The 12,804-nt window shown below is 40.0% G+C and overlaps 1 protein-coding gene across 4 annotated transcripts in view; it reads right to left on the bottom strand.

Annotated features, from left to right (window-relative positions):
• Positions 1 to 3,874: 3,874 nt before the first annotated feature.
• The window catches only part of BMPR1B (bone morphogenetic protein receptor type 1B), a 402,661-nt gene continuing 393,731 nt past the window's right edge, over positions 3,875 to 12,804 (bottom strand). For all 4 annotated transcript variants that reach the window (XM_027600410.2, XM_027600411.2, XM_035726405.1 and 1 more), the window contains 3 exons: positions 10,319 to 10,494; positions 6,345 to 6,475; positions 3,875 to 4,796 (listed from right to left, as the gene is read on the bottom strand). In XM_027600410.2, the coding sequence (XP_027456211.1) occupies positions 4,671 to 4,796; positions 6,345 to 6,475; positions 10,319 to 10,494 (433 nt within the window). In that variant the 3' untranslated portion in view covers positions 3,875 to 4,670. The remainder of the gene's footprint in view (positions 4,797 to 6,344; positions 6,476 to 10,318; positions 10,495 to 12,804) is intronic.

Here is a 12,804-nt window from a genome sequence, read left to right as displayed (position 1 = left end):
AGGACGCGGGCCACAGTCCCTTTCTCTGTCGCTGCTAATAGGCAGGCCACCTCAACCCCAGCAGGGTTCTCTGTGCTGGGACCTAGTCTCCCTCAACCCACCAGCTTAAAGTGCCTCCACTTTAATCCCTTCCCGACTCTGGGCCACTTCAGCCATCTCCCGGATGTCGGTAGGCCACATTCTGCATGATCCATTGTTGCACATGTCCGAAAACCCTCAACCCTGAATGAATCCATCTGTTGTGGTCTCCAAGCCTACATTTTGGGAGCTGACAGAAACTACACAGAAAGGTGGCCCTATGACTTTGTACCGAGAGCTAATCTTCAGTAGCGGCCAAGTACTGACTTCATGCGCGACGCATGGATTATTTCATCTTCAGAAGCGCTCCATGCACCAGATGCTAATATTATCCACCTCTTCAAGGAACAGAAATGGGGTCTTTGAGAAGTGAACACAGGCCTACTGTCGCACAACTGAGGGGATGAGAGAGGCTCCACACAGGCTGCCTCGCAATCCACAGGCCATACTCTGGGCTACTAAGCCACACACTTGGTCTCATCAGCGAACTGGGCCCTCGGGGCTGCCCATAACCATCTGGGCTATAATTTTGCACAGTGCAATTTTAAACTGCCTCAATTCTCCCAGACCACTGACTTCCCTACCTTTCCTCTCACCCTCAACAGATGACTGTGCCTCCTAATTACAGAGAAAATAGAAGCCATCAGACCATTTCTCCTGCTCTCCCGCCCCAAACATACAAACTTACCTGCATCACTCTCTTTCATGGCTGCCTTCCTGCCTGTTCCAAATGTGATATTTTCAAAGCCAGAAAAAAGGCACAACTATACGATAACAGACATGTTCTTTCCAAGGGGAGAAAGAAACCATTTTATTTCGGGGAATGTTAAAACAAAGCCATATACAATTTGTAACAAATACAATTGTTTGTTCCCTAGTCCTGAATAATTACAGTATATACAAATTCAATAAGGCACTGGTTCCCGAAAAGAACACAAATGAATCTTCTTTTGAAACAGACAACAAAACCCCTTATATATTGCCAACTTTTCTCCCAAAAATATGGCATTGTGTTTTGTTTTGTTTTACAAGAAGAATCATAACTGCTAAATTAAATCACTTCTGATGCCACGTCTTTCATTCCCACTGCTGTGTGACTGGGTTTTCTAAGGAGATACAACTACAGAACTATTCAAGTTTTAAAAATTCGGCTTCTTTCAGTGCCCTTCTGCTCACAAAGAAGAACCAACAACGTAAACCACCGTAACTTCTAATGAGTATGCATGACTCTTAGGAACATGAAATTCTGTCATTATTCAGTATTTCCTATACCTGACTCTACAACGATTGAAATGTGTCAAAGGATTCCCTGTACATAAAATCGTGGCATGTTTTCTAAGAAGCTTTATGTTTAAAGAATAAAAAGAAGGATCACGAGTGACTTGGGAGTGGTGCTTTCCGGCAGTCAAAGGCCTGTCTCCTCCTACACAATGTTCATAGCACTGTCCCTTGTGACTTAACCAACTACACGCTTTCATAAATAAATATTATGTTTCATTTAGTACTTTATCATCCATAATATTTTACTCTCTAATCCACATAATGGAGTTGTGCCAGACTCCAAACTGAGCATAATATTTATATATACATATATATTTATATAATATATACACACATACATAAACTCTAAACCTGAACATCTTAGCATACCAAACTTATATTAGCTAACAACTAATATTTTAAGATTCCCCCTGAAAGGGAGGGAGTGATTAGGAGAAAAATCTTAGTCTCTGAAAGAGTCCTGAAAGGAGGCAATCAACTATATTAATTTCCAGGTTCCCCCTTATTCTATTGAAAGACAAAACAAAAAAAAAAATAAAATAAAATAAAATTCACTTCTGAGCTACTAAAAATTTAAAAACCAAAAAGGATTATTTGGAAGTGAGTAGGTAGTCTCTTTAAGAACAATTTAGTATTCCCTAAGTAAGGCAGATTTTGGTAAGACACAAAGAAAACTCTACTCATAAATAAATTCCTATCTCATTGAAAGACTCTAATAACTAAATGGATCTTTTTAAATATCTCAAGAATAATTTTTAAGTGTTCATAGTGAGTAAATCAGGTTGAGAATTAGAAAGTAAGCTCTAGATTTTTCCAAAACAACTAAACGAATAAAACAGAAGAAATTTGGATGTTTTAATTTCTTCCCATCTTTCATTGGAACCAACACCTCACTAAAAATCTAGTTTACTTTCAAATCATTGCCTCCCCACAAAATATTTTGATTTGAAGTTATCTATGTATAAAAATTTGCCAAAAAGAACACAAATTTCTATCTAAGAGGTAAGCAAACCCAACCTCGTTTAAATTGAGGGAAAACCAAGAAACACAAACGTGTCCCCACTTAACGGGCATCCGTGTTTACTCATTTGTTTGTAGATTATCAAATTAGAGGCACTGAAGCTTCTCTCCACGGCTCAGATGATTATCACACGTAGTTCTAGGTACATATTCCTTCTAGGCTATAACAAAGAATACAATTTGACACGAGGGAAAGGAACATTTGTTTACATTGCTATTCAGGTGATTTTAATATCACTACAAGCAGCATTCTGATTACAATTATATTTAGAAACAACTGTGATCTTTGAAACACAGAAATTTTGTTCCTTTTCAAGGGTTAAGAAAATCTTTGTTATAAACAAAATGCAAGTATGAAGCACTGGGAAGTGAATGCTTAAGAGTGGAGAACACCAGTTCTCCTTCTGTTCTCCCAAACTTACGCAGGGTTCACAACCACTCTGTGCTCTGAGAGCCTTTCCGGATGAACAAGTCACCAGCTGCAAGCCTCCTTCAGAAGTGAGGAGAATATTTTTTTCATTTTTCTTGCAGCTGTCAATTTTTCAAAAACCCTCCATCCTTCAGGCACCGAGTGGTGAAAATGTGTTATAAAACAGCGCCCCCTGGAGTATTCTGGAAGGAATGTCGTTTTTAAAAGGACCAAGGAGAGGTACTTCCCAATTCTTTACTGAACACTGCACAATTTTCGAGGAAACAAAAGAAAACCAAAGAAAAGTAAGGAAATTAAATGAACACAGTTGAGAGGGGTGCGCACAATTCTGAGCTTTATGTTCCTGTTGCTAAGGAATATTGGCCCTGTCAATGATTTGACTCACGTTCCTCAGAAGTTTAAAACCTCACAGAATTGAGTAGGTGAGGCGATGTTTTGCACAAGTGCCACAGAGAAGAAAAAAATATATAAATAAATTAAAAAGTGAACTGCGCATCACGGGAATAAAGTAAACTGAGTCAGCACTCCTCTAAGATGTGAACTTATCATGTAAGGTGTCCATGCTCGATCTATATCTATTTTAGAATAATAAGTCACAGCTGCTACAATATTCTGTGGCGTCCACTAGCTCTTTCTGCTGTCCCATCTGGAGGTTCTATTTCTATTTTTAAATTAAAATTAGTTAAATTAACCTGACATACTTTCCTCTCCTTCCCTTCACTCAGACACAAAAGAGACAATTACAGAAAGAAACCGTCTTTATCTATACAAAATAAGGTATGCGTCCTTCTCCCTTGTGCCTCGGAGACGGGCTCTTCTGCACAGGTAAGAAACAGACCCTTTGCACCCCCACCCTCCTCCTCTATCCGACTGACACACTTTTCTTACAACACAGGCGCAGATTATCTCTATTTTAAAGAGCCCTGTTTTCAACACAACTGATGGCAATTTTATTTCATGTTGATCCTTTCATTTGAGAGATCAAAACCAGGCATGGGTCAATTCTCTGCACATAAAAAAAAAAAAAAAAAAAAAAAAAAAAAAAAAACCTTTGTTTGTGTTTAATGAAAAGGAAAGGATTTTACCATGACAGAAATGCCTTAAAAGAATCAGAAACACAAAGTGGTTCTGAAGAATGACATCGACACTTACTACTTCTAACGGAGTCACAGAAAACCTTCATTTGTTCCATATCGTCTGAAGCTACAAAAGGGCACCCGCAGGAATCCCAAAACTTGGCCCCAGACAGGTGGTATTTGTGCCCAGGTGCATTCACATTGCTGCGGCGGCCCCTAAAGGCAGGGCTGGCCAAAGTGGTCTGAGGAGGCAGAAGCGGGGAGATTTTCAGATGAGTTCCATTCTATGTTCTCCAACTCCACAGACTGTCTTTTGGTGTGCAGAGGGCAACAAAATTTCACTAATGGAAAAAGATATTTTAAAATTTACCTTCCAGCAGAATTTCTGGGAAGAACTTTCGTTGTTGTTATTTAATCTGTAACAGTATAAACCTTAAAACATCTACATTATTTGTTCTATTTTGGCAAAATTAAAGCATCTTTTGGAAAAAGAAAAAAAAGGCAATCCCAAAATACAGGGCTTTCTTAGAAAGCAACATGCATCATATATCTTGAACAGTTACCCAAGCGGTTTCTCCCTCCTACAAACAGACATGATGAGAACATGTTTCTGGGAACTTCTCTCTGTCCAGGCTGCTCCCTGAGAGGTGAGGCTGAACCCACTGGGAAGCAGGATGATGTTCAAGGCTCATACTGTGGATGCTTCTGGAACATCTTTTGCTCTGCCCACAAACAGAAGAATAGCTACTGGCTTTCTCCAGAGATGCTTATTTCTTCCCCTCACATCAGAGTTTAATGTCCTGGGACTCTGACATTTTGGCTAGTGTTTTCTTAACACGCAGGGCTGTCAGTCTTGACGCAGGATTGTGAGCCCAGCATTCCATCATGAGTTTTCCCATCTGCCTTAGACACTGTAGGGAGGGAAAGGAAGACAGGGGTAACACTAGAAAAATGTATTATCTACAAGGTTGCCATTCGATATGTGGCCTTTAGTGTACGGCTTCCGAAGTTCGAATATATTTTTCAAAGATACTCCTCAAACCATGTAGACAAAACGCCATAAAAATTCTTTTGTCATGCAAATTCTAAACGACTAAAACAGATTTTCGTGTCTTCCCTATGACAGCAGCGAGCAGGTGGTTTTGCTGATTGTAAAAGAGTGTCTTTGAAGTCAGTCTTAACCAAATACAAAAATACCCAGGGAGTCTGTATTCCACTCCACACTCCTACATTGTTTATAACACTTGATAAGCTTAAATCTTTCATCTAAGTCCATACTATTCAAACAAACATGGTCATTCCTAAATCACATCCGTCTGCTACAATAATAGCATTGCACTGTACCATTTAACAAGATTAATGACCTGTGCACAGCCTCGCTAAAATTTTCTCCTGTGTTCTCCTGTGCTACATCAATTATTGGTCTTCCTGTGGAAAAGCACAATTTCACTTCATTAGAAATCCTCAGTGAAGGGATTCTGAGTAATACCAATGCCCATAACCACCCTCAAAATAACATAACTCCAGCATCTCATAAAGTTTTCCGCATAGCTCCCTGGAAAACATATGCATTATTTAGCATTTCAGTAACGAGACACAAAACCAATGAACCAAAGGTTGTTTTTAAATGCATTCAACATTAAAGAACTAGCTTATCAACAGTGCTCTTTCCATGTGTTTGCATTGGCTTTGGTATATGTTTGATGAGGTGGGTTTTGGGGGGGTTGTGTTTTATCCCGGGGATGCTTCAAACTCATCTCTGAATGTCCCCACCTGCCAGAGGGCTCCGGGAGTTGGTGAGTTTGCAAGCTTGGAGGATGGATGGGCAGGATGTGGAGGACAACAGGAGACAGGAAAGGCAAGGCCCCCCCAACTCATCTCCTCCTTCTGAACAGCCCTTTTTCGGCCCTGTTTAGGTTTCATCACTGCCTCCCGAGAGCCAGGCTGAATATGGATTTCTTCAAAGCGCATCACATCGTCCCTATGAACAAAGATCCACGGCGCAGTCAGGCAGCTCAACTACAGGCTCGTATCCCTTCTGTGTAAAGAAAACTAGATTCTGCAGATGCCTCTCTTTTCTCTCAACAAGATGAGAGAATGGTGAACGCTGGTCTGTCATGGAGAAAATTCAAGGTGCTTTAAAGACACGCACAGAGAAAGAACGTCCTTTATGCAAATGTCAGGACATCACAAATAAATGGAGTAGTGTTACCTATTGTACAGGCTAAGTGGTAACCCACCCAATATACTTTAGAAGTAGCAAACTCAAAGTGGCAAAAAGAAACAGATAATTTAACATACGACACTTCGCTCCATATCAATGACTGTGGCGAAGCACCACCACCAGCATCATCAAAACAAAGAAGGAGGATTCCTGTAACGAGTATCCGGGATTTGGGCAAAAAGAGTAAAGTCTGTTTAGAAATTGGTCATAGCCACATGGTTACCTCAAGCCTTACCTCGTCACTACTCCACCGGTTGGGGAATGAGGGACGGAGCTTTTTGATGCAAACAATCTCTCGCATGTCCTCGTAAGAAGGGTCACTGGGCACTAGATCATGATACGGAAGCTGGTATTCTTCCACTATACCTAAAAATATGGGTTGTTTTTAAATTATTATTACTATTAATATCTTATGGGAGGTGGAAATAAAAGTCTAACAATACAAACTGTTCTCAAAGCTAAGTTCTATCAAGTACTCAAGCCAAGTTCAGGCTAAAAAAACCGCAAAATAAGTCTTGAAAAAAAAAATGTGCCCAAACGCCACCTAATCGAATTAAAAACATAAATAGAAAACCTAATGAAACATATTATTACAGGGTTTCAAGACTTTTTTTTCTAATTTCCCAAAGCTAAGTAAAACAAGCATCTCAAATTTATTTCCAATTTTATAAAGGGTCTTGTATGCCAAATTTTAAAAAGTCTACATTAAATCTCAACGCAAATTTGGCAGACACATCCCAAACTCATACCACATAATATGTGACTGTTTCTATTACTGCAATATGAGATTATGAATCTCATAATAAATTTGGCAGTGTATCCTACTTGAACAAAATGTGAGATTTACATTTTCTTTCTGCTTAATCATAAGAATGCATTTTTCCACATTTAAATTTTTAAAAATTATACACACCTAAAAATATTAACCATGACTTTTTTAGGTGCAAGAACTGTCTGATTTTGTTTTTTTCTTTAAATCTTCTGTATTTCACAAAACTTTCTACAAAAAAATACATTATCAGAAAAAAATTGGTACTATTGAAAGAAGGGTTAAGAAATATAAGTCTATGTCATCTTCGGAAAATGGCCCTTATCATGACAAATTCCATCTCATTTCCTAATATCTACTTTCTACCTTATTCCTTTTGTCCTTTAGAAAAGTAGGCTAGTTCTATCTTCTTTTCAACACTATCTGATTAACTCCTCACAATAATTATAAGCAGCCTCTGTCCTTAAAGGATGCCACTCTTGAGTGAGCAATCTATCTGGAGCACCTTTCCTCCCTTTCCTAAAATCATCTATTATAGAAATGTCATTGCTTTGTATCTGAACAAGATGATCCTACCAAGTTGGTGGATTTTATCCAACGCATCATTAAATTCGCTGGGGTTTACCCACACAAAAATCTGGAGTCTGTATTGTGCCCTTTCTTGCAAACTCAAACCCACATATAAAGGACCAGAAGGTTCAAAAGTTTCCTCAGACCGTTCCCACTCACCATTTATTCTGTCCCTCACCGAGCCCACACAGCATAATTATATGTATCTATGTGAATAGTTCCTTCCATTGCGTTTCAATTCTATAGGAAATACTAAAAGCACAGGGCCTAACGTAGGGGGGATGCTCACTTCATGTGAGTTCTTCCTCCCTTTCTAATTATCAAGACAATGGTTCAAAGACCATGTCTATCTGACTCCTCTCATATTTTCCTCAGTGTCTAACTTTGGTGCCATTACCCGGCTGGAATGATACGCCACGGTGGGCAGGTGCTTATACTACAATAGACACAGAGCCAACCACATAAAGTTATGACTATAGGCCTTACTTCTTTCTCCTTATTATGCAAGCAAGCTATCAAAACTTCCATACTGGCTGCCATTTAATTGTGTCTGAAGCCTCAAAAATTCTCTTTTTCTTCCAAAGTTTAGAAGACCTACATCCAGACTCTACTTCACCCAAACCTTCCAACATCTTCATAAAGGAAAGTGTTGGAGAACAGAATTTTGTGTGTTTCGCCTTTCTGGAAAGAGAAGACAAACTTGCTTGCTAGGAGCCTACTATATACCAGGCAAGTATGGTATACACTATGGTACATACCATACCAAGTATGGTATACACTACAGTACATATACTACACCAAGTATGGTATACACTACGGTACATATACTATACCAAGTATGGTATACACTACGGTACATATACTACACCAAGTATGGTATACACTACAGTACATATACTACACCAAGTATGGTATACACTACGGTACATATACTACACCAAGTATGGTATACACTACGGTACATATACTATACCAAGTATGGTATACACTACGGTACATATACTACACCAAGTATGGTATACACTACGGTACATATACTACACCAAGTATGGTATACACTACAGTACATATACTATACCAAGTATGGTATTCACTATGGTACATATACTACACCAAGTATGGTATACACTACGGTACATATACTATACCAAGTATGGTATTCACTATGGTACATACTATACCAAGTATGGTATATACTATATACCGGCAAGAATGCTGTAGAATATATCTTGCTAAATTCTTAGAAACACGTTTATGAGATAGAATTATTATCCATATTATCCAGATGAGAAAACTTGGCATTGAGCGATTCAGTAACTTGTCCAAGGCCATACATTTGATATGGGGCATAGCTGAGAATCTAACATCTCTGGTAAACACAGACCAATCTCATAAAGAGATGAGGCAACACCTTAGTACCTCTCAAATCTCCACAGGCAAAGACAGACCTAGTAAAGCAATTAAAATCCTGCTGTTTTTTATAAGGCTGGCTTGTTTTTAAGCGAAGGATTGTTTCTTCTGTATTCTGACCAAGAGGCTTCTAAATATAGGTTTCTTGTGGCCCTACTTGCTTTAAATGTTCAGGAAAACATAATTAGAAAGTAATCTTGTACTCTACTACTCCCTCAACTTCTATAAACCAATCCTGAGTGTAAGTATGTTATCCAGAAATAGGCTCATCTACTCTTTATAAAACATGAAGCAAGGCATAGACAATTAGTTAACTTATATTTTGCTTAGCTCTTTCCTTCTTCATAGATGACGGGAGATTTATTCACTATCTGGTTAGGAAACATTTCCCATGTTAACTTTCCTTTTGGAGGTCTCTCACTTGAGAGGAAATGTGTTCTATTTTAAATTAAGCTCAGAAGAGACTCAGAGCTCCCCGAGTGATTAGAAGGCATGGTGTCACTGCATCACGATCTGTCTCCCAAAGTATAAATGCCTGTTGATTAACTGTCTCTCCTCTGCATTTATGTGTGAATCTAAATATAAGTTAAGCCTCTACCAACCAAAAGGAAAATATTAAGTAAGAGCTAAGATATACTGAATGCTACTTATGTACCAGGCAGTTTTAATTCTCTTTAATTCACTTCCTTCTTAAGATAAAAGACCGGAACAAAGCTGAGTAACTTGTCAGAGGTTCACAGTTAATAAATGGCAGGTCCAAGAACGAATCCCAGTACCAGTTAAGTGTTCGCTGGACTTTCAGAACGTCGGGCAAGCTCAAGGTCTCACAAAAGTGAGCTCAAACTGGCCCTGGTCAGCAGCAGCAGCGTGGTTTCTAACCAAGCACAGCCATGAGTATAACCATAAACACGATACTTGTCACTTCACAAAGAGCCTACGATTCAGCTTCTCACCTAAAAAGTGTTGGAATCTATTTAAGGACAGATGACGCAGCAGTAAACTAAATACAACAAGCAATAATAATGCCTCTGAATATTTAAAAATGCCTTCTGACATCGTCTTACTAGGGAATCCTTGTTTGCAGAAAAATTATCATGACCAGTAGGAACATTCTTATGCTTTAATTTCCTTTTGATAAAAACTTCTGATTAGAAAGTCAAGTGGGGGAAGGGCTAAAGAATGGGTGTCTCACCCCACATCCCTGTCTCTACCTTAATCTGTGGAGTTGGAAACCACAGGGAACGGGGCCTTGGAGCAGGTTGGTGAGAAGAAGCTGGAAGGAGGAGGTCAAACAGAATTCTAAGATGTTAAATATCATTTCCTGGGAGGATGGTGACTGCACCAGCAGAAATAAGGTGGAAAATAAAAGAAAATCTGATTTGGGGGACAATATGATAACTCTGATTTCTGAGCAGAAAACAAGGACCTGTAGTAGATCCAACGGTATCACTGTTACTTACCTCCCGATACACATCTCCTAGCAACCTCCCAGAGGATGAGTCCAAAACTGTACATGTCGGCCATAATGTAAGACTGAAAGTGATTTCTATTTAAGCTCTCATCCAACACTTCAGGAGGCATGTAGCGTTTGGTGCCAACTCGGGTGTTGGGTGGGATGTCAACTTCATTCGTATCACTGAGGAAAAAGTAAAGCAAAGCGCTATGAGCACTGAAAAGGACCAACACGTGACAAATCAAAGTGATTCCTGAACCAGGCTTTCAGGCAAAGGAGGGAAGGGATATCTTTTCGAGGAATAATATTTCCCTGAAAAATATTTCTTGCCAAGAGTTATATTAAATATCCACAGGTAAAAACCCAGTGAAGAGGGAAATCAAAGGGAAGCTGTACCATACAAGGCTGCATCGCCACGAGATCAAATATAAACTCGAAATAATTGCTAAGTATCTATTAAACGTCTGCAAAATATCTTCTTCCCTTTCCTATTTTCATAGCTTGGCTCTTAAAATTGGCATGAGTACCTGCCAAGGGGGTTTGTCTGAGACAGTGTTTTTTAATCCAAGTGTTGCAAGGTTTTTAGATGTACAAACAAGGGAAAACAGTGGGGGAGGAAAAGGGTCAACAAAGACCTGAAAATGTTTTACTTTGATAAGGAGGACCCTTAACAAAGCTTTCTATGATCACCATGATTTCATCAACCAGATAACACGTATTTTTTTTAATAAAAGGAGGAAAGGAAACAAATGATCCAATCAAGAAATGGGCAGAAGACATGAACAGACATTTTTTCCAAAGAAGACATCCATAATGGCCAAAAGACACATGAAAAAGTGCTCAACATCGCTCAGCATCAGGGAAATCCAAATCAAAACCTCAATGAGATATCACCTCACACCGGTCAGAATGGCTAAAATTAACAAGTCGGGAAACGACCGATGTTGGCGGGGATACAGAGAAAGGGGAACCCTCCTACACTGTCCGTGGGAATGCAAGCTGGTGCAGCCACTCTGGAAAACAGTATGGAGGTTCCTCAAAAAGTCGAAAACAGAGCTACCCTATGATCCAGCAATTGCACTACTGGGTATTTACCACAAAGATACAAATGTAGGGATCCGAAGGGGTACGTGCACCCCGATGTTTAGAGCAGCAATGTCCACAGTAGCCAAACTGTGGAAAGAGCCAAGATGTCCATCGACAGATGAACGGATAAAGAAGATGTGGTATATATACACAATGGAATATTATGCAGCCATCAAAAGGAATGAGATCTTGCCATTTGCAACAACGTGGATGGAACTGGAGGGTATTATGCTGAGCGAAATAAGTTAATCAGAGAAAGACATGTATCATATGACCTCACTGATATGAGGAATTCTTAATCTCAGGAAACAAACTGAGGGTTGCTGGAGTGGTGGGGGGTGGGAGGAATGGGGTGGTTGGGTGATAGACACTGGGGAGGGTATGCGCTATGGTGAGCCCCGTGAATTGTGTAAAATTGTTGAATCACAGACCTGTACCTCTGAAACAAATAATACATTATATGTTAAAAAAAAAAGAAGAAGAAGAAGAAGATAGCAGGAGGGGAAGAATGAAGGGGAGTAAATCGGAGGGGGAGATGAACCATGAGAGACGATGGACTCTGAGAAACAAACTGAGGGTTCTCGAGGGGAGGGGCATGGGGGATGGATTAGCCTGGTGGTGGGTATTAAAGAGGGCACGTTCTGCGTGGAGCACTGGGGGTTATACGCAAACAATGAATCATGGAACACTACATCAAAAACTAATGATGTACTGTATGGTGATTAACATAATAAAAAAAATGGCTATTGTGAAAAAAAAAAGGGAGGAAAGGAATAACTGAATATAATACCAGCAGCTCCGTGAAAGTTTCAGAACGTGACCCACTGATTACCATTTCCCATAGCCTGGGAGAACATCCGTGGCATCGGGTGCACCCTGACCTGCAGGATGGCCCTTGGGAACCACTGCTCAGCGCAGTGAAGCCGGAGCCAGAGTTAGGCATGAGATGACTGAAGTGGGGAACTACCGTCGCTCAGTTGGATGACGATTAAGCAAGATGAGGTGTGTAAACGTGCAGGCAGCACAGTGTGAAGCTTGTATCAGAGATATACTGAGACAACCTCAAGAGAAACCAGTGGCACTAAGAAGAGCAAGAAACCCCAGTTTTGATGAAAAAACTATCAAACAGAAAAGGGACAAAAGGTTGGGGCCCCTGGGTGGCTCAGTCGTTAAGCGTCTGCCTTCGGCTCAGGTCCTGATCCCGGGGTCCTGGGATGGAGCCCCGCATCGGGCTCTGCTGCTCAGTGGGGAGCCTGCTTCTCCCTCTCCCACTCCCCCTGCTTGTGTTCCCTCTCTCTCTGTCAAATAAATAAATACAATCTTTAAAAAAAAGGGGGGGACCAAAAAGTCATTATTAACCAAAGTTTGTGGGGAATTGTGGATAAACCTTGCTATCTCCTGATTCCT

Source organism: Zalophus californianus, chromosome 2 (assembly GCF_009762305.2).
Source record: "Zalophus californianus isolate mZalCal1 chromosome 2, mZalCal1.pri.v2, whole genome shotgun sequence".
NCBI lineage: Eukaryota > Metazoa > Chordata > Mammalia > Carnivora > Otariidae > Zalophus > Zalophus californianus.
Note: the sequence above shows the minus strand (reverse complement) of the source record. Positions and strands in the feature narration are given on the sequence as shown.